The following is a 19,859-nucleotide window of genomic DNA, read 5'->3' on the forward strand; positions in this document are numbered from 1 at the left end:
ACTCTGTTGTATTGTACTCTCCCAAGTGCTTAGTACAATGCTCTGCACATAATAAGCATTAAACACCACTGTTTGATTGACATATCTCCTTTACTGATTTGTATATTTCCTTTTCCATTCTGTTCCCCTTAACCAAATGAATTCACGTTTCTTTCTCTTGCTTCCACAGTGCGAATACAAACTGTGTCGTCACCCATCTTAACAGGCCGGGGATGGGGTCTTTTAACTCTAGTGAATAATAACGGTGATGACGATGATGGTATTTGTTAAGCGCTTACTATGTGACAGACACTGAACTAAGCGCTGGGGTGGAGACAAGCAGAATGCTTACAGGCATCCAGCAAAGTCCTCTGCACCCACAGAGTAGGTGCCCAGAACAGTGCCCTGCAGGCAGCAGATGCCCAGGATAGGCCGCTCCATTCAGTAGGCGCTCAGTACGGCGTTCTGTACCAAGTAGACGCCTAGCATAGGGCCCCGTGCACGGTAGTCCCCTAGTCGAGTGCTCTGCACCCAACAGGTGAGCGCTCCATACTCAGTACTCTACCGAGTTGGCTTAGACCAAGGAAGGAAAACCAAAACCCCACTTACTTTCGATCTCCTCCACAGTCCCAGAGCTGGAATTCACACATCGTGCCTTTGTTATTGCTGGTCACCTGGGGATTCTCAAACTCCAAGATCCTGCAAACAAAACTTGGCTTAGGAAAGGATAAGAGAGTCCTCAGAGTGAAACAGCAGAGCGGGCCCCGACCCTGGGGAGCTGCGTCAGGGAGGGTCCGCCATCTGGAAGGGGCTCCCCCCCATCCCACCTCCCCCCGCCGCCCGGACCCTACCTGACTCCCTGCGTCGGGTGGTATTCCGTTATTTCCGAGGAGTCGGTCAGAAAGTTGGCCAGAATGGTTTTCCCGCTCTGTCGAAAGAAACGGGCGTCGTCTGGCCGAGGGAGGAAACGCAAGGGGGCACACCCGCTAGACACTTTGGAAATTCATCAATCAGTCAATAATATATATTGAGTGCTTACTGTATGCAAGACACTGTACTAGTGAAAGTTCAATAGGATGGAGTTGGGAGACACTTCCCCTGCCCACAACAAGCTTACGGTCTGTAGGGGGTGACGGACACGAATGGAAATAAATAAATGACATATTTGGACGTAAGTGGTGCGGGGGTGGGAGGGGGGATGAATAAAGGGAGTGAGTCAGGGTGATGCAGAAGGGAGAAGAGGAAATAGGGAAGGAAAGACGGGGATGTTCGTTTAGTTCAAGTCGGACACAGCCACGAAACTCCAACTACAGGCCTTGAATCCCTCCACAGAATTAGGGCGGGTGCCTATGTGTGGGCACATGGTTCGTTGGGTCCCCGAAGACCGGAAGCTTTTTGTGGGCAGGGATCGCACCCGCCCGCTCTGTTTTAGTTCTCCTTTCCCAAGCGCTTAGTACAGTGCTCTGCACTCAGGGAACGGTCCATAGAAACCAACGATTGATCCTGTACAGAGACCCCATTTCGGGGGAGCTGGGTGTGGGTTGCTCTGGAGAGAACTTTCCTGAATGCAAGTTTCATCTAGTTTCCCCTGGCATCTTCAACCCGGGCATTCGGGCATATTCAGGAACAATTAATTCAGGAGTGTTGAACGGTAGAAGCAATGGAATTTACTAAGTGCTTGGTTTTTTATATATATATATTTTATGGAATCTGTTCAGGTTTATTATGTGCCAGGCACTGTACTAAGCGCTGGGGTAGATCCAAGCTAATCAGGTTGGACACGCCACGAGAAAGCCATTTTAGAAAAGGGAGCAGACGATAAGAGCCCTTGGAAAACGAGAATCCAAAGTACAGATATATGACCAAATCAACAGGCCGACAAGCTTTCCTGCCCTAAATTCAGTCCTTGGTTTCAAACTACCCCAAACCTCCCTGGCAAATAATCATTCAGTGGTATTTACTGAGCGCTTACTAGGTAGAGAGCACTAAACTAAGTGTTGGGAGAGTATGATAAAACAGAATCAATAGACATGTTTTCTGCCCATAACCAGCTAGGAAGTGCTTAACAAATACCATATAAAAAAATCTGTAAGCATCCAAGTATCTACCAGAGCGCTCTGCACACAGAAGGTGCCCAGTACAGTGCTCTACGCATAATAGGCACCCCGATAATAAAGCGAATGGATGTAAAGTGCCCGGGCAGAGAGCTAGGAAGGGGGCAGGAGCATGGTCTAGTGGAAAGAGCACAGGCCTGGGACCCAGAGGATATGGGTTCTAATCCCGCCTCTGCCCCATGTCTGCTGTGTGACCTTGGGCAAGTGACTTCACTTCTCTGGGCCTCAGTTCCCTCATCTGTAAAATGGGGATGAAGACCGGGAGCCCCACAAGGGACAGGGACTGTATCCAACCCGATTTGCTTGGATCCACCCCAGCGCTTAGTACAGTGCCTGGCACGTAGCAGGAGCTTAACGAATACCACAATTATTGTTCTCACTATGCGGGGCGGGGACTGTGTCCAACCTAATAATAATAATAATGTTGGTATTTGTTAAGCGCTTACTATGTGCCGAGCACTGTTCTAAGCGTTGGGGGAGATGCAGGGTCATCAGGTTGTCCCACGTGAGGCTCACAGTTAATCCCCATTTTCCAGATGAGGGAACTGAGGCACAGAGAAGTGAAGTGACTTGCCCACAGTCACACAGCTGACAAGTGGCAGAGCCGGGAGTCGAACTCATGACTTCTGACTCCGAAGCCCAGGCTCTTTTCCACAGGTCACCTTGCATCTCCCCAGCATTTAGAAAAGTGATTGGCACGGAGGAAGTGTTTTACAAGTACCACCGTTTACTTATTTAGGAAGGGGAGCGTGCCTGTGAGGAGTTCCCTAGACTGTAGGCTCGGTGGAGAAGCAGCGTGGCTCAGTGGAAAGCGCACGGGCTTTGGAGTCAGAGGTCATGGGTTCGAATCCCGGCTCTGCCACTCGTCGGCTGTGTGACTGTGGGCAGGTCACTTCACTTCTCTGGGCCTCAGTGACCTCATCTGTCAAATGGGGATGACGACTGTGAGCCCCACGTGGGACAATCTGATTCCCCCGTGTCTCCCCCAGCGCTTAGGACAGTGCTCTGCACATAGTAAGCGCTTCACAAATACCAACATTATAATTGTGGGCATGGAATGGGTCTGTTTATTGGTAAATCGTTCGCTCCCAAGTGCTTGGGACGGTGCTTTGCACACGGTAAGCGCTCAGTGAATACGACCGAATAAAGGGGAGCCGGGGATGGACTTTGGTGGGGGAGGGAGGGTTTCCCGCTTCCACTCCCTGGTGGGTTTTGAAACTTTGGAAATAAGGAGTGGCTAGAGCATGGCCCTGGGAATCGGGAGGTCATGGGTTCGAATCCCGCCCGCCCCCGGGACCCCCCCACCCCCCCCCGACCGCCCCCACCTCGCTGGGGCCTACGAAGAGGATCTTGGCCTTCAGCATCGTCCTCTCCGGGGAGCCGGGGAGGGGGTCCGGACGCGCCCGTCAATCACCGTTGCTAAGGGCCGTTGCTAGGGCCCGTTGCCAAGGCTCCGGCCGAGGGCAAACCTCGCCGCTGATTGGCCGGCGGCCGTTTCCATGGCAGTGGGGGGGGGGGGGGAAGGTAAACCAGGGGACCGTTTGAGAACCGCAGATTCAAGGCGAACCGGGGGCGGGGATGGGCAAGGCGCCCGTTACCATGGAAACGTGCGTCTCCGCCCCCTCCATCCTATTCCTCGGAGCCTGGATCTGGCCCTTGACGGCGTTTCCTGCCTTGGAAGATGAACCAGGAGGGTCCCTCATGCATAACCATTGGTGGTTTTCGTTAACAACAGTAATAATAATTTGTGATAGTTGTTAAACGCTTTTTATGTGCCGGGCAGTGTATTAAGCGCTGGGGTAATAATGATAATGCTGGTATTTCTTAAGCGCTTACTATGTGCCAAGCACTGTTCTTAGCGCTGGGGTAGATACAAGGTAATAAGGTTAATAGTAATAATAATAATGTTGGTATTTGTTAAGCGCTTACTGTGTGCGGAGCACTGTTCTAAGCGCTGGAGGAGATACATGGTGATCGGGTTGTCCCACGTGAGGCTCACAGTCTTAATCCCCATTTTACACATGAGGTCACTGAGGCCCAGAGAAGTGAAGTGACTTGCCCACAGTCTCACCGCTGACACGTGGCAGAGCTAGGATTCGAACCCACGACCTCTGACTCCCAAGCCCGGGCTCTTTCCACTGAGCCACGCTGTGGGGCTCACAGTCCTACTCCCCATTTTCCAGATGAGGGAACTGAGCCCCAGAGAAGTGAAGTGACTTGCCCAAGGTCACCCAGCAGACAAGTGGCAGAGCCGGGATTAGAACCCAGATCCTTCTGACTCCCAGGCCCAGGCTTTATCCATTTGGCCATATGCTTACATGCGTTTACTGTGTGAAGCAGGGTCTTAGTGGATCGCACCCCGGGCCTGGGAGTCAGAAGGACCTGGGGTCTGATCCCTGTTCTGCCATTTGTCTGCTGGGTGACCTTGGGCAAGTCACTTCACTTCTCTGGGCCTCTGTTCGCTCATCTGCGAAATGGGGATTAAGACTGTGAGCCCCACGAGGGACAACCTGATTAGCTCGCATCTCCCCCGGTGCTTAAAACAGTGCCTGGCACATAGTAAGTGTTTAACAAATGCCATTTCAAATAAAGATCCTAATAATAGCATTTTTTAACACCTTCAGCTTTTAGGACGGTGCTTGACACCTAATAAGCACTTAAGAGATACCACGATGATAATAATAATAGCACTGTGTGCAAATCTCTGGGGGAAAAATGACACAGTTGATAATTAAACTTGGTCTCTGGCTCCCAAGAGGCTCACAATCTAAGAGTAAGGGGATTTTGGGGGTGGGGGCTGCCCACAGATACATAGAGAAAGATGAAACCTGTCCCTGCCCCAGTGCTTTAGAACAGTGCCCGGCACAGAGTGAGCACTTAAATACCATTTTAAAAAATGAAATAATAAAAACAACATAAAAGAGAAGGACGACGATACCTACGAAAGAGCGGTGGGACATTTTGGGCACCGTCTACGGGGTGGGAGGGAGTGAAATTCTGAACGTGGCGTGGGGACCTTTATCTCACAAAGGGCTTTCGCGTGATTTATCTCCACCCCAGCCCTTAGTACAGTGACTGGCACATAGTAAGCGCTTAACAAATAACCCCCATCCCCATCTCCTAACAATAATAATAATAATTATGGTACTTAAATGCTTACTATCTGCCAAGCACTGTGCTAAATGCTGGGGTAGAGACAAGTTAATCAGGTTGGACACAGTCCCTGTCCCACATGGGGCTCACGCTCTTAATCCCCATTTTTGCTGATGAGGTAAGTGAGGCACAGAAAAGTGAAGTGACTTGCACCAGGTCAAACAGAAGACATGTGGCGGGGCTTGGATTAGAACCCAGGTCTTTCTGACTCCCATTCATTCATTCCTTCAATCGTATCTATTGAGCGCTTACTATGTGCGGAGCACTGTACTAAGCGCTTGGAATGGACAAATCGGCAACAGATAGAGACGATCCCTGCCCAATGACGGGCTCACAGTCTAATCGGGGGAGACAGACGGACAAAAACAAGACAGTATAATCACGATAAATAGAATCAAGGGGATGGACACCTCATTAACAAAATAAATAGGGTAGTAAAAATATATACACTCCCAGGCCTATGCTGTATCCACTAAGTCACTTTGCTTCTCTAGACTGAAAGCTCCTGGTGGGCAGGAGGCGTGTCTGCCAACTCGGATGTGTTGTGCTCTCCCTAGTGCTTAGTCCAGTGCTCTGCACACCGTAACCCTCAATAAATACTATTGATTGATTGATTGATTATCTCATTTGGGTCTTCACCACATCCTTGTGTGGCAGGGATTCTTACATCCATTTTTCAGAGGGAGAAACTAAGGCCAAGGACTGACTAGCCTGAGGTCCACAGAGCAGGCACAAGGATCAGAATCCCGATTCTCCCTCGCTGGGTCTGTGCTCTTCCTGCTAGATCAAGTTGTCCTTCCAGGGCCTTTCTCAAATTACTTCTGACCCTCCACTGAATTTTAATCCAACCGGAAAGCTGAAAGGTAAGAAAATGCAAAACCAGTGGGCCTCCTAACCGTGAAAATTTTCGCTTCTTGTAATGCGACTGATCACTCTTGGACGCACGGGAGCACTCGATGCATAAAAGCGATGGACCATACTTCGGTTAGCCTTGCTTCATTTCCTGAGCCAGAGCAGCTCACGTGAGGCAGATTTTGGCACGATTGACAGATTTTAATTTACAAAATGCACTTCACCCGCCCAACAATCTTCCTACAATCCCTGGAGAAGCGGCATGGCGTAGTGGACAGAGCCCGGGCCTGGGGGTCAGAAGGACCTGGGTTCTAACCTTGGCTCCGCCACTTGTCCGCTGAGTGACCCTGGAGAAGTCACGTCACTTCTCTGGGCTTCAGTTACCTCATCTGAAAAATGGGGATTAACACTGGGAGTCCCACTGGGGCATGGACTGTGTCCGACCTGATGACCTTGTATCTCCCCCAGTAGTCAGAAAAGTGCCTGGCAGATAGTCAGCACTTAACAAATATCACTTTTTAAAAAGCGCTCAATAAATAGCATTGATTGATTGAGAACCCCCAAGGGACAGGAACCGTGTCCAATCTCACAACCTTGCAAAAGTCTCAGGTTTAGCACATAATCAACACTCAGTAAACACCGTAATTATTTTTATTCGACTGCAAGCCTCACGTGGGACAGGGACTCTGATCATCTTCTATTTGCCACAGTGCTGTGTCCAAGGAAAGTGCTTAATAAATATCACGATTACCGTTTGTAGTTTTGCTTCTCCCTTCTCAACCTCTTTCCATCCTAAGAGCCCGAGAGAGCTGCTTCTTTCAAAACCAGGATTACCCCTCGTCCAGACAAACTCCAAAATGGGGAATAAGGGGAGAGAGCAGAAAGTAGAGCAAGGGAAAAATCAAAGAAGTTAAGCTAACAAAGGACAGAAGATCCAGGACTCCTTTAGACTGAAAACTCATTGTGAGCAGGGAATGTGTCTCCCAAGCGCTTTGTACAGTGTTCTGCACACAGTAAGTGCTCAATATCTATGATTGATTGAATGAATATTATGTTGCACGTTCCCAAGTGCTTAGTACAGTTCCCTGGACATAGTAAGCGCTCAATATCGATCCATCGATTGACCCTCGCTCTCCAACCGCACGCTTTGATTTCGGAGGACGCTTCCAAAGCGGAACTCGCCGTCTTTACATCCGTTGCGGAAGAGATGGAAAGGTATGGCTTGTTTGCTCTGCTCTCCGAGTCTTGAGACCGACCCGCCCGTTCATAATTGATTTCACTGCTATTAAACGTGTGGATTTATTGAAACGTTCCATTCCGAGGAATTTATCGTCTGTTGCATTTACGTCAGAGGGCCTCCTTCGGTGGCGTATTAACTCTTGGGGCTCAGACCTGTCGTTTCCCGAAAAGACCGCTACTCTATTACCTCACCAGGCTCCGCACAACTGGCTCTGGGAAGGTTGTCCCTATCAGTGACTATTACATTCCTTTTTATATGACATCGGAATCAAATTACTATTACTGTTAATCTTAATGTGGTCTTGTGGAGAAATCAGAGGCCTGCCATTCAGAAGGAGACCTGGATTTTAATCCCAGCTCCGCCACAGACCAGTTGGGAAAATCTAGGCGGCGAACCTTTGAATTCATCCGGGCCTCAGTTTCCCCATCTGTAAAATGAGCCTAGTAATAGATGGCTTGCGGTTGCGGTATTCGTATCTGTAATTTATTTATTTCTATTAATGTCTGCCTTCCTCTCTAGACTGTGAGGCTCACTGTGGGTAGGGAATGTGTCTGTTTATTGTTATATTGTGCCCTCCCAAGTGCTTAGAACAGTGCTTTGCACACAGTAAGCACTCAATAAATGCGATTGAATGAATGAATAAATTCATTAAGTACTGAGGTGGACACACATAACCAGTTCAGACCTTCCCTGCCTCACTCAAGGTAAGAGAAAGGGAGAGCATTAACTTATTATCATTATTCTTATTCCTCTTATGATTATATTTGTTAAGCATGTACTATGGATTAAGTACTGTTCTAAGAGCTGAGGTAGACACAAGTTAATCGGGTTGTACATAGTCCCTGTCCCTCATGGAGCTCACAGTCGAAATACTCAACCTTATTTTACAGATGAGGAAGTTGGGACTCAGAGAGGTTCAGTGATTTACCCCAAGACCCACAGCAGGCGGGGCCGGGAACAGAACCCAGATACCTCAACTTCTCACCCAGTCCTCTCTCTCCTGGGCCACGCAGCCTCCCTTGCTCTCCTCTGAGTGAAGCTGTGAAAACGAATGAATCAATCGATGGTATTTATTCATTCAATAGTATTTATTGAGCGCTTGCTGTGTGCGGAGCACTAAACTAAGCGCTTGGGAGAGTCCAAAAACAATATAACAGACGCATTCCCTCCCCCAAAATGAGCTTTGAGTCTAGGGGAGCTTGTCTACCTGGCTCTAGACTCTAAGCTTATTTAGGGCAGGGAATGGGTCAGTTTACTGGTGCCTTGCACTTGCTCAAGCGCTTAGTACAGTGCTCTGCACATAGTAAGTGCTCAATAAATATGATTGAATGAACAACTGGCTCCAGAGGGGTGAGCTTGGGACTTGGAGGTAGGAATGCTCTACTAGAGCATTCTAGTAGAATTATTATTATTACTGTAATAATAATAATAATAATGTTAAGCACTTACTATGTGCCAAGCACTGTTTTAAGCCCTGGGATCGATACAAGCTAATCGGGTCGGACACAGTCCCTGTCCCACATGGAACTCACAGCCTCAATCTCATTTTACAGATGAGGTGACTGAGGCCCAGACAAATGAAGTGGCTTACCCAAGGTCACACGGCAGACAATAATAATAATAATAATGATTATGGTATTTGTTGAGCGCTTATGTGCCAGGCACTGTGCTAAACGCAGGGGTGAATACAGGCAAATCGGATTGGACACAGTCCCTGTTCCCTGTGGGGCTCGCAGCCACCATCTCCATTTTACAGATGAGGTAACTGAGGCCCAGAGAAGCGAAGTGACTTACCCAAGGTCACCCAGCAGACAAATGGAGGAGCCGGGATTAGAACCCCGGCCCTTCTGACTCCCAGGTCCGTGCTCCACCCACTGGGCCATGCTGCTTGTACTAAGCGCCGGCGTAGGTACAAGATAATCAGGTTGGACATAGTCCCAATCCCACTCGTGGCTCACAAGTTAAATAAGCGGGAGTAGGATTTAATCTCCGGCCTACAGATGAGGTAACTGAAGCTCAGAGAAATGAAGCGACTTGCCCCAGGTCACACAGCAGACAAGTGGCAGAGCCGGGTTGAGAATCCCGGTCCTTCTGATTCCCAGGTCCGGGCTCTTTCCACTAGGCCCCACTGCTTCAGTTCAATCCTATTATTGCAAATATCCTTCTCCGCTTCCACTTGCAAAGGTTTGCCTCAGGGACGTGGAGGGAAAATTATGGCAAAACCACTTTGAGCTCCACAGATTTAGCCGATAAGGGAATGAGGGATGATTGGCCCACATTAGGAAATGCTTAGCTTTACGACTTTCATTTTAATTAGAAGAGGACTGGCTTTAGGTGACTTGATAAATAGCTCTTCAGAGCTGGATGGGGTGATGTGGAATTGGCAGAAAAGGGGGCCGGATGGCCCAGGAATACATTTTCAGCTCTAATTCCGAGGTTCTGTCGTAACCCCGCATAACATAAAGAAAGGAGTCTGAGGCGTTTCGAACCCCATCTATAAATCGTTCAAAAGATTGAATACAGCCCCCAGGCCTAACGTCTTTAATTGGAGCCGGCTTTCTGTATTCCCCATCCTTTTATCCACCATTTTTATGACTACGGAATAAACCCTTAGATTCCCTCTTTACCCAGCGGGTAAAAAGAGCATCCGTTCCGCTCCGACGTATATTTTCGATTCAGCACGGATACGCTGACACGATTAGAGGATTTTAAAAATATGTAAAATTGGAAGCTGTAAAGGGCGATCAGTGTTTCTTCGGTCATTTCTAGCTTGGTCCCACCGTCTTCTCTCTTCGGGACAGATTCGGAAGGGAATCGAACCAAGACGGTCGTATGGCCTTCATCCTTTCCCTTTTCAACACCCCCACTCAACCCCCTGCACAGCATGCTTATTTCTTAATGCTAGCTGACGTTTTATGGCCCGCACCGGGCTTGGAAAATATAGCGCCTGAGAAGTTTTGGAGAAGAGAGTCTTCTTTTTATTAACTTAATCCAACCTCCTGCAGAGAGGAGAAACGGATGCCATATATTTAAGGTCCCTTTTATGGATTACATTGGGGGAAGGCTATTTCTCCTAATCAAATCCAATTCTTCTTATTCGAAAGTCCTGACGGCTTTCCAAGCCTCCTTCCGCCCCCGGGGCCTGAGACTGACTTATAAAACCCCGTAGGTGACGATACCTTTCCCTGGAAAATGGGATTTTTTGGTTTGCCGTCCTCAGGAAGAGATGTGTTTCTCTCATTCATTCATTCAGTCGTATTTATTGAGCGCTTACCCTGGGCAGAGCTCTTGGGAGAGTACAATACAACAGCAAACAGACTCATTCCCTGCCCACAAGGAGCTCGCAGCCTAAATAAATGTATAAATAAATAAATTACAGATCTACACGCATGTGCCGAGGGGCTCTCGCAAACTCCAAATGGCAACTCTACGTAGATATACCGTGGGCAAGTCACTTAATTTCTCTGTGCCTCGGTTCCCTCATCCGTAAAATGGGGATAAAGACTGGGAGCCTCACGTGGGACAACTGATTACCCTGTATCTCCCCCAGCGCTTAGAACAGCGCTCTGCACATAGTAAGCACTTAACAAATACCAACGTTATTATTATTATATGCGTGTGAAGCTTCACACAAATTTGTGAGGCCTTCCGTATTTTTATGGATTTTCTTATGGGAATTCCATCTTCTCCAAGAGGCCTTCCCCCATTGAGCCCTCTTTTCCCCTCCTCCTTTTCCCTTCCGCAACACCCTGGCGCTTGAATTTGTACGCTTCATTCACCCCACCCTCGGCCCCTCAGCACTTCCGTCCACATTCGTAATTTCTTTTTGACTCTATCTCCCCGCTCTTGACCCTAGGTCACCTTGGGCAGGGAATGCGTCTGTTATGTGGTACTCTCCTAAGTGCTTAGTACAGTGCCCCGCACACAGTAAGCACCCAATAAATACCACTGATTGAGCGATTGATTTATTGAAGCTGGTGACGTCGATAATCTCCCGGGCTTGTCCTCTCTCCGCTATGTCCCGCTGCTTCTCCGCTATGTCGCCGGCCACGGTTCTGGTTTGGACGGCTCCTGCCTTGACACCGGAGTGAGGCTGAACGCCTCTAAGCGATAATAATAATCGTGGTATACGGTAAGTGTTTACTAGGCACTGTACAAAGCGCTGGGGTGGATACGAGCAAATTGGGCCGGACGCAGTCCCCGTCCCACGTGGGGCTCACAGTCTCCATCCCCATTTTCCAAGTGAGGCAAATTGAGGCCCAGAGAAGTGAAGTGACTTGCCCATGGTCATACAGCAGATGAGACGGGGGAATGGAAGACAAACCAGAAGGAAGTGGGAGAAGAGGAAATGAGGGCTTGGTCGAGTAATCACGAAATAAAGGACCCAAGGATGGTCAGGAATCAGGCCTTCTGACTCTCTTGTTCACTTCCGAGAGCTTACTACAGCGCTTTGCTCTCAGGAGGCATCCAGTTAATAATAATGGTGGTATTTGTTAAGCGCTTACTATGTGCCGAGCACCGTTCTAAGCGCTGGGGTAGATACAGGGTAATCAGGTGGTCCCACGTGAGGCTCACAGTTAATCTCCATTTTACAGATGAGGGAACTGAGGCACAGAGAAGTTAAGTGACTTGCCCCCAGTCACCCAGCTGACAAGTGGCAGATCCGGGAATCGAACCCATGACCTCTGATTCCCAAGCCCAGGCTCTTTCCACTGAGCCACGACTGACTGACTGATCGTTTGATCTCCACCAGCACACTGGCCTAGTGTTGCTTACAGTACAGGCCCAGGTGGTTCCCTGAGAAGAAGAAACACGGAGAATAAAAATCACAGCTCTCCTTTCACCCGTAAGTGATGAAGAGGGAATGGAGGAGGTTCGGCATGTTGCTGATTGAAAAGAGATGGCCTGGTGAGTCAATGGATTTTCAAAATGGCAAGGGGAATTAATCGAATTGTTTCTGACAAAGACCATCAGCACAAGGGGACTTAATTTGAAAACGAGGAGCAGGTGAAAGCCGAAAGAAAGAGTTGAGGCTAAACTATTTAACACAATCCAGCGTTCGAATCCCCTCTCGGGGTCGCACCTGGAGAGTTTCCAGTCCTCGACCAGTCTCGGCTACGGGAGGGAGAGTCAAGCAAAGGCCTGTCCAGTCCATTCCTAGCTTGGCCGGTGGCTAGCGAGTCGAAGGCCATCCGCTACGAGTCAAAACCCGCCCGTGCTGGGCAGCAGCGGCACGGGAGAGAGCCGAGGGCGGAGACTCGGGTTTACTCGATCGTCAACCGCTTCCGGATTTTCACCAAGAAAACTCTCCTTTACCGGAACGATTGCAGATGGAGAGCGGGGCGTTCTGGGAGAGACGTGTCCGCGGTGTCGCCGTGGGTCGGAAACGACTCGACGGCCTAAGACAAGGCAGGTGTTCATGCGGAGCATGTTACTAACAAAGTAGGAGCGGTGGGGAAATAGACGGTAAAGTCGGAGTTGTACTGGGAGAATAAAACTATCTACTAATAGGTGACCCAGTAGTGAGAAACGTGTCCGCTAATTTCTCTTGTACTGTACACTCGCAAGCGCTTAGATCAGAGCTCTGTACATAGTAAGAGCTCAATAAATACCACTGTTTGACTGGTCGATTATATTTAACATGTAACATATAAAATCCCGGCTCCGCCACGTATCGGCTCTGTGGCCTTGGACAAGTCACTTCACTTCTCTGGGCCTCAGTTACCTCATCTGTAAAATGGGAATTGAGACTGTGAGCCCTATGTGGGGCAGGGATTTGCCTGTAAAAATGTTGGTATTTGTTAAGCTCTTACTATGTGCCGAGCACTGTTCTAAGCGCTGGGGTAGATACAGGGTCATCAGATTGTCCCATGTGAGGCTCACAGTCTTCAATCCCATTTTACAGATGAGGTCACTGAGGCACACAGAAGTGAAGTGACTTGCCCCCAGTCACCCAGCTGACAAGCGGCAGAGCTGGGATTCGAACCCATGACCTCTGATTTCCAAGCCCGGCTCTTTCCACTGAGCCACGCTGCTTCCCGTGCCTGTATCCACCCCAGCGCTTAGTACAGTGTCTGGCATGTAGTAAGCACTTAACAAATATCAAAGTAATTATTATTAATCATCACCGCAATAATTAATATCATTAGAAGTATACCTACATTATATTACCTATTGTAATAAGAATGACAGTATTTGTTAAGCGCTTGCTATGTGCCAAGCACCGGTCTAAGCTATTACGCATCACATAATGAATATTATGCATGGGAAAATTATATATAAAGGTATTATATTATTATACAATAATTATATGATATATCGATATCGTTTATTATAATAATAAGGGGAGAAAAATGAAAATTAAGAGGGTAAGTGACTTCCCCAGGGGCACACAGCAAATTAGTGGCAGAAACAGGGTGACCTTCACTTCATTTCTCTGGGCCTCAGCTATCTCATCTGCAAATGGGGATTAAGTCTGGGAGGCCCAGGTGGGACTGGGACCGTGGCCAACCCGTTTATCTTGTATCTAGACCAGTGCTCGGCACATAGTAAGCGCTTAACAAATACCACGATTATTATTATCGCGTGGCTCAGAGGAAAGAGCATGGGCTTGGGAGTCAGAGGTCATGAGTTCGAATTCCGGATCTGCCATTTGTCAGCTGTGTGACTGTGGGCAAGTCACTTAACTTCTCTGTGCCTCAGTTACCTCATCTGTCAAATGGGGATTAACTGCGAGCCTCACGTGGGACAACCCGATCACCATGCATCTCCCTCAGCGCTTAGAACAGTGCTCTGCACATAGTAAGCACTTAACAAATACCAAATTATTATTATTATTATTATATGATTCCCTAGTTGCCCTTTGGCTCGACTCTCTCCCTATCAAGTGGGTTCATTCGGCTGGGCCAGATAGAAATGACACAGGTATTCAATGGGCGTGAGTGATTATTTCTCGGTAATGACTTCGTGATACCGATGCTGGGTGTAATTTTCCAGCTCAATTTATTCCCCGAGATATCACCCTAAACCTTTAATTCTCCCCCCATCCATCAACCGTTTAGGAATCAAAAGGATCTTCCGTAGAGACGTTTTCCGCTCTCAATGAAATGTCAAAATAATCAGTTTCTCCCTGGAACAGCTTTATCGCAACTATTTTTTCTTTCTTGATGGGGCGTTTATCTGGAACACTCTGCAACTTCAAACGAGCACTTCATAATTCTACATAGCTTTAAGGTTTTATCCGCTGGAATGACATTGTCCTTTTCTGTCTTCTGAATCCCGGTGTGAAAAACAGGATGGTGAGGTCCCAATCTCTTCTCCGTGATTTTCCACCCGCCATCCCTCTCTCCCCTCTCCTTACCCAGGCCTGCCGCGTCTTTTCCACTGTTCTGAATGAGGCAGAACAACAGATGTGTCAGGAAAGGCTGGTAGTTATATGACTTTGATATATCTGATATATGTGTAATTTATTTATATTCACGTCGGTCTCCCCCTCTCTAGACTGGAAGCTCACTGGGTAGGGATTGTGTCTGTTTACTAATCCCAGCTGCGCCACTTGTCTGCTGTGTGATCTTGGGCAAATCACTTCACTTCTCTGAGCTTCGTTTACCACATCTGTAAAATGGGGATTGAGACCGTGAGTCTCACAAGGGACAGGGACTGTGTCCAACCTGATTTGCTCCTATCCACCCTAGCGCTTAGCACAGTGCCCGGCACATAATATGCGCTTAACAAATACCGTTATTATACAGGGGGAAGACCACATGGCTAGAGCAGAGTTCAGGCGGAAGAGAAGAACGAGCAGTAGAACAAGATCCGTATTTAGAGAAGCAGCTCGACCTAATGGGAAGAACCTGGGCCGGGGGAATCAGAAGACTTGGGTTCTAATCCCGCTTCTGCCGCACACCTCCCGTGCGACCGTGGGCAAGTCACGCAGCAGGTCAAATAAAACGAATTGGATTTTTTAGCCAGCTGCCCTCTGACCTGCTTTTCCTGGATTTCCAACTGACCATCCCGGCTCTGAGACGGAGTTGGGCTCGGCGTGCTGTAAGGGGGGTACCGGGGGCCGGGGGGGTGTCTTTGGGGAAATAATTATCCATTTGTTCCAGATCGGATGAAGCAGCGGACGGCTGAAAGAACAGAAATTAGGAGCCGGCTTCTCCTATGTGAGGCAAGACCGGCCCTTTAGTGTCCTGCCCGAAGGAGAGAAAGCTTGAAGCAAATTCTGTTAGAACAAAAAAGCATTTTAACTATTTGACGTTTTCCCCCTTACTTTAAAAGCTCTCCTACTGAGTCTTTCTTCTTTTGGATTTTCATCTGTCATGGTGGGAGGATTGGGGGGGATGTGCTTTTTGTGTGTGTGTGTGTGTGTGTAAGGGGGTTGGGAAAACAATAGTTTTGACAGACATCCATTTCCTAACCATTTCTTTAGTGAGTTTTTTTCTGGTGGTGTCGCATGGCAGTGCTCTATAGGGCATTATAGGGGGAGAACTTCTGTTTTAGATTAACGGGAGGATTTATTATACCCCGAGGTCAATATTTACCCTGGCTTCGAATCAGCTAGCGTTTACCCCTCCATTCAATAAATCTCTAGGCAGACTTGAGCAGAAGTGAGTTCATATCTGCCTCGCCTCCTCAGCGGGAAACCCTTCGGATGGTCTGGAACGATGTATTTGGAGCGGGGAAATGGTCCGTGGGTTAGGGGTCCGACCCAACCCAATCCGCTCCACGGAGCTTGGAGACGGGGAATTGTCAAGGACACAGAGGTGGGACGGCTCCTTTACCCTGCTTGGAGCTTGGGCCCAGCTGGGTCTGTGGTCATAAAATGATGAGTGCCGGTGGAGCGAGAAGGCACGCGGGAAGGCCACATGGCCCACTTGGACCACGTGGACCATGTGGATTTCTTGGTCCAAACTGCTGTGTGACCTTGGGCAAGTCACGGAGAAGTGCCTCAGTTACCTCATCTGGAAAATGGCTCAGGACAGTGCTCTGCACACTGTAAGCGCTCGATAAATACGATTGAATGAATGAATAATAATAATACCTATTTTCCAGATGAGGGAGCCGAGGTCCAGAGAAACTAAGTGACTTGGCCAGGGTCACACAGCAGACAGGTGGCGGAGCCAGAATTAGAACCCAGGTCCTTCTGACTCCCGGGCCTGTGCTGTAACCACACTGCTTCTCAGTGATTTATTGAGCCCTTACTGTGTGCAGAGCACTGTACTAAGCACTTGGGAGAGAATGACACAATATAGCAGACATATTCCCTGCCCACCATGAGCTTAGAGTCTAGAGGTATCTCTACCTTTTATCAGTGGAATTAATCCACCATAAGAAGCGGCACGACGTAGTGGGCCCGGGAGTCAGAAGGTCATAGGTTCTAATCCCGGTCCCGCCGCTCGTCTGTGTGACCTCGGGCAAGTCACTTCCCTTCTCTGGGCCTCCGTTACCTCATCTGTAAAACGGGGATCGAGACTGTGAGCCTCATGTGGGACGGGCACTGTATCCAACCCAATTTGCTTGTATTCACCCCGGTGCCTGGAACGGTGCCTGGCACGAAGTAAGCGCTTAACGAACACCATTGTGATTATTATTTTATTAGGGTCTGGTGGACTTCCAGGAGACAGGGTTGGGGGGGCCCTTTGAGAGGAGTCCCCCCGGGCTAGTCGGGGGTCCGTAGGCATGAGAGGACCCCCAGGAGGCTGCTCGGTTAAAGTTCTCCCCTGGAGAGTGGTGGGTGGCGGAGGTGTGCCCCTTCCCTCCGCCCCCGACCCCCCGGGGAAGGCCCAGCCCAGGGGGCCGCCAGCATCTGCGGGGGACTGGTTTCCTAGAGACGGGGTGGGGAAGGGAGGCCAGGAGTCCGATGGAGCCCCTCCCCTCTAAAATTAGGGAGTTCATTCATTCAATAGTATTTATTGAGCGCTTACTGTGCGCAGAGCACCGTACTGAGCGCTTGGAATGGACAATCGGGCAACAGATAGAGACCGTCCCTGCCCAGATCCCAGTCTAATCGGGAGTTATGAGGAAAAGCATGTGAGGGTGGGAGGGGGGAGGCCCTGGGGGGAGGCTAGTGAAAGTTCAGGGTGGTCCAGGACCCTCCCCTCCCCAAGCTCATTGTAGGCACCGATGTGTGTTTGTTGATGATGATGGTGATGGTATCTAAGTGCTCGCTAGGTGCCAAGCGCCGTTCTAAGCGCTGGGGTAGATCCAAGGTCATCAGGTCGTCCCACGTGGGGCTCACGGCCTTACTCCCCATTTTCCAGATGAGGACACCGAGGCCCAGAAAAGCCAAGTGACTTGCCAAAGTCACACGGCTGACATGTGGCGGCGGCCCGGGGCTGAGAACCCACGACCTCTGACTCCCAAGCCCGGGGTCTTTCCACCGCGCCCCGCTGCTTCCCTTGTCGCCGGGCTGTCCTCTCCCGAGTGCTCAGTCCAGTGCTCGGCACACAGTGAGCGCTCCGTAAAGAGGATGGAATGAATAGGCCGGGGCTCTGCAACCGGTAAGCGCTCAGGAAATAGGAGTGAAGGAGAAATCACCGGTGGAATCGTCGCACTTCGGGAGGCCACGGGATGTGAGGTTGGCCCGCTTCCACAAACCCTTCCTCCCCTCCTCTCCCCAGACCCCTCCTCTCCTCCCCCCGACCCCTTCCTCTCTTTCCCCAAGCCCCCTCCTCTCCTCTGGCCCCTCCTCTCCTCCCCCAAGTCCCCTTCCCTCCTCCCCAAGCCCCTCCTCTCCTCCCCAAGCTCCCTCCTCTCCTCCCCCCAACCCCCTCTCCTCCCCTCCTCCCCCAAGTCCCCTTCCCTCCTCCCCTCCTCCCCAAGCTCCCTCCTCTCCTCCCCCCCCCCCTCGATCCCCCTTCCCTCCTCCTCCAAGTCCCCTCCTCCCCCAAGCCTCCTCCCCTCTTCTCCGGTGCCTTCTCCTCTCCTCCCCCAAACCCCTTCTTCTCCTCTCTCGTGCCCCCTCCCCTCCTCTCCCAAGCCCCCTCCTCTCCTCCTCTCCCCAGACCCCTCCCCTCTCCCAAACCCCCTCCTCCTCTCCTTCCCCGAGCTCCCTCCTCTCCTCCTCTCCTCCCCCAAGCCCCCTCCTCTCCTCCTCTCCCGTGCCCCCTCCCCTCCTCTCCCAAACCCCTTCCTCTCCTCCCCCAAGCTCCCTCCTCTCCTCCTCTCCCGTGCTCTCTCCTCTCCACCCCCAACCCCTTCCTCTCCTCTCCCAAGCCCCCTCCCCTCCTCTTCCAAGTCTCCTCCTCCCCCCAACCCCTTCCTCTCCTCTCCCAAGCCCCCTCCCCATCTCTTCCAAGTCCCCTCCTCCCCCCAACCCCTTCCTCTCCTCTGCCGTGCCCCCTCCCCTCTGCCCCCCTCCCCGCCCCCCGGTGCCCCGTCCTCTGCGGGCTCCGGAGGGTTACGGGCGGGTCCCCCCGAGAAGGCGGGCAGCGAGCGGGCCGTGTGGTCCCAAGGCCCGGGGGCAGAGGGCCGGGCCTGGGGGAGGGGGTGTGACCCTCCGTCCGTCCGTCCGTCCGTCCGTCCCCCCCAGCCCCGGGGGCGTCCTGCTGCGGGATGGGGCCCGGTGCGCGTGCGGTGGGGTGGTGGGGTCGGTGGAGCTGCTGCCTGTCCGGGCTGGCGCTGACCAGCGGCTTCCTCTACCCCTTGCCGGCGGCCCCCCCGCCCGCCCGAAGCCCGGGACCCTCCGAAGCCCGGTCAGTGAGTAGCCCGGGGGGGAGGGGGGGGTGGCCGGGGGGACACCGCCCGGCCCGGGCCCCGCCTTCCTAAATCGGGGTCCCCACGGCCACCCGGCTTTTGTCACCCCCACCCCCTCCGGACCGGACGGGGACGGTTAGGGGGACCGCTCGGATGGCCTCCCACCCCCGGTCTGGCCTGGACAAGCCGAGGCGGGGAGGTCCTGGGGCCCCGGGGGGCGGGGGATAGCTCACCCCATGCCCCGGTCCTGCCCGGTCCCTCCCTGTCCTGTCCTGGCCAGGTCTAGCCCTGCCCGGCCCTGCCCTGCCTGGTCTTGCCTCGCCCTGTCCTGCCTGGTCTGGCCCTGCCCTGCCCTGCCCTGTCCTGCCCTGCCCTGCTTGGTCCTGCCCTGCCCTGTGCTGCCCTACCCTGCCCTGCTTGGCCCTGCCCTGCCCTGTCCTGCCTTGCCCTGCCCTAGCCCTGCCCTATCTGGTCCTGCCCTGCCCTGCCCTGCCCTGCCTTGCCCTGTCCTGTCTAGTGTAGTCCTGCCCTGCCCTGCCCTGCCCAGTGTGGTCCTGCCCTGCCCTGCCCTGCCCAGTGTGGTCCTGCCCTGCCACAGGGCAGTCCACCATTTCAGAGAAGGCAGCACCCGGGGGTCAGGCTTAGAGACAAAAAGGGCGTGGCGGGCAGGGTTAGGCCACCTGCCTTCCTCCTTCTTCCCTCCTGCCCACCCCAATGCCCGGTCCCTTCTCACCCCTGGCCCCTGCCAACCCCTTCCCCGCTCCCTGCCCCTCTTCCTTCCCTCCTTCTCCTCCTCTCCCTGCCCGCCCTCCAACCCTCCCTCT

General features: G+C 51.4%; 1 protein-coding gene across 3 annotated transcripts in view; it reads right to left on the bottom strand.

The window, feature by feature from the left end:
- Nucleotides 1-19,859, bottom strand: part of IFT22 (intraflagellar transport 22) — a 30,217-nt gene that overhangs the window by 4,732 nt on the left and 5,626 nt on the right. The window contains exons 1-3 of one of the 3 annotated variants that reach the window (XM_029082784.2): nucleotides 3,419-3,547; nucleotides 831-907; nucleotides 589-678 (exon numbers count right to left, since the gene is read on the bottom strand). In XM_029082784.2, the coding sequence (XP_028938617.1) occupies nucleotides 589-678; nucleotides 831-907; nucleotides 3,419-3,457 (206 nt within the window). In that variant the 5' untranslated portion in view covers nucleotides 3,458-3,547. Of the gene's footprint in view, nucleotides 1-588; nucleotides 679-830; nucleotides 908-3,418; nucleotides 3,548-19,859 lie in introns of those variants that run through there. The other 2 variants (XM_029082783.2, XM_029082786.2) reach the window with 2 other exon arrangements.

This window comes from Ornithorhynchus anatinus, chromosome 17, assembly GCF_004115215.2.
Source record: "Ornithorhynchus anatinus isolate Pmale09 chromosome 17, mOrnAna1.pri.v4, whole genome shotgun sequence".
Taxonomy (NCBI): domain Eukaryota; kingdom Metazoa; phylum Chordata; class Mammalia; order Monotremata; family Ornithorhynchidae; genus Ornithorhynchus; species Ornithorhynchus anatinus.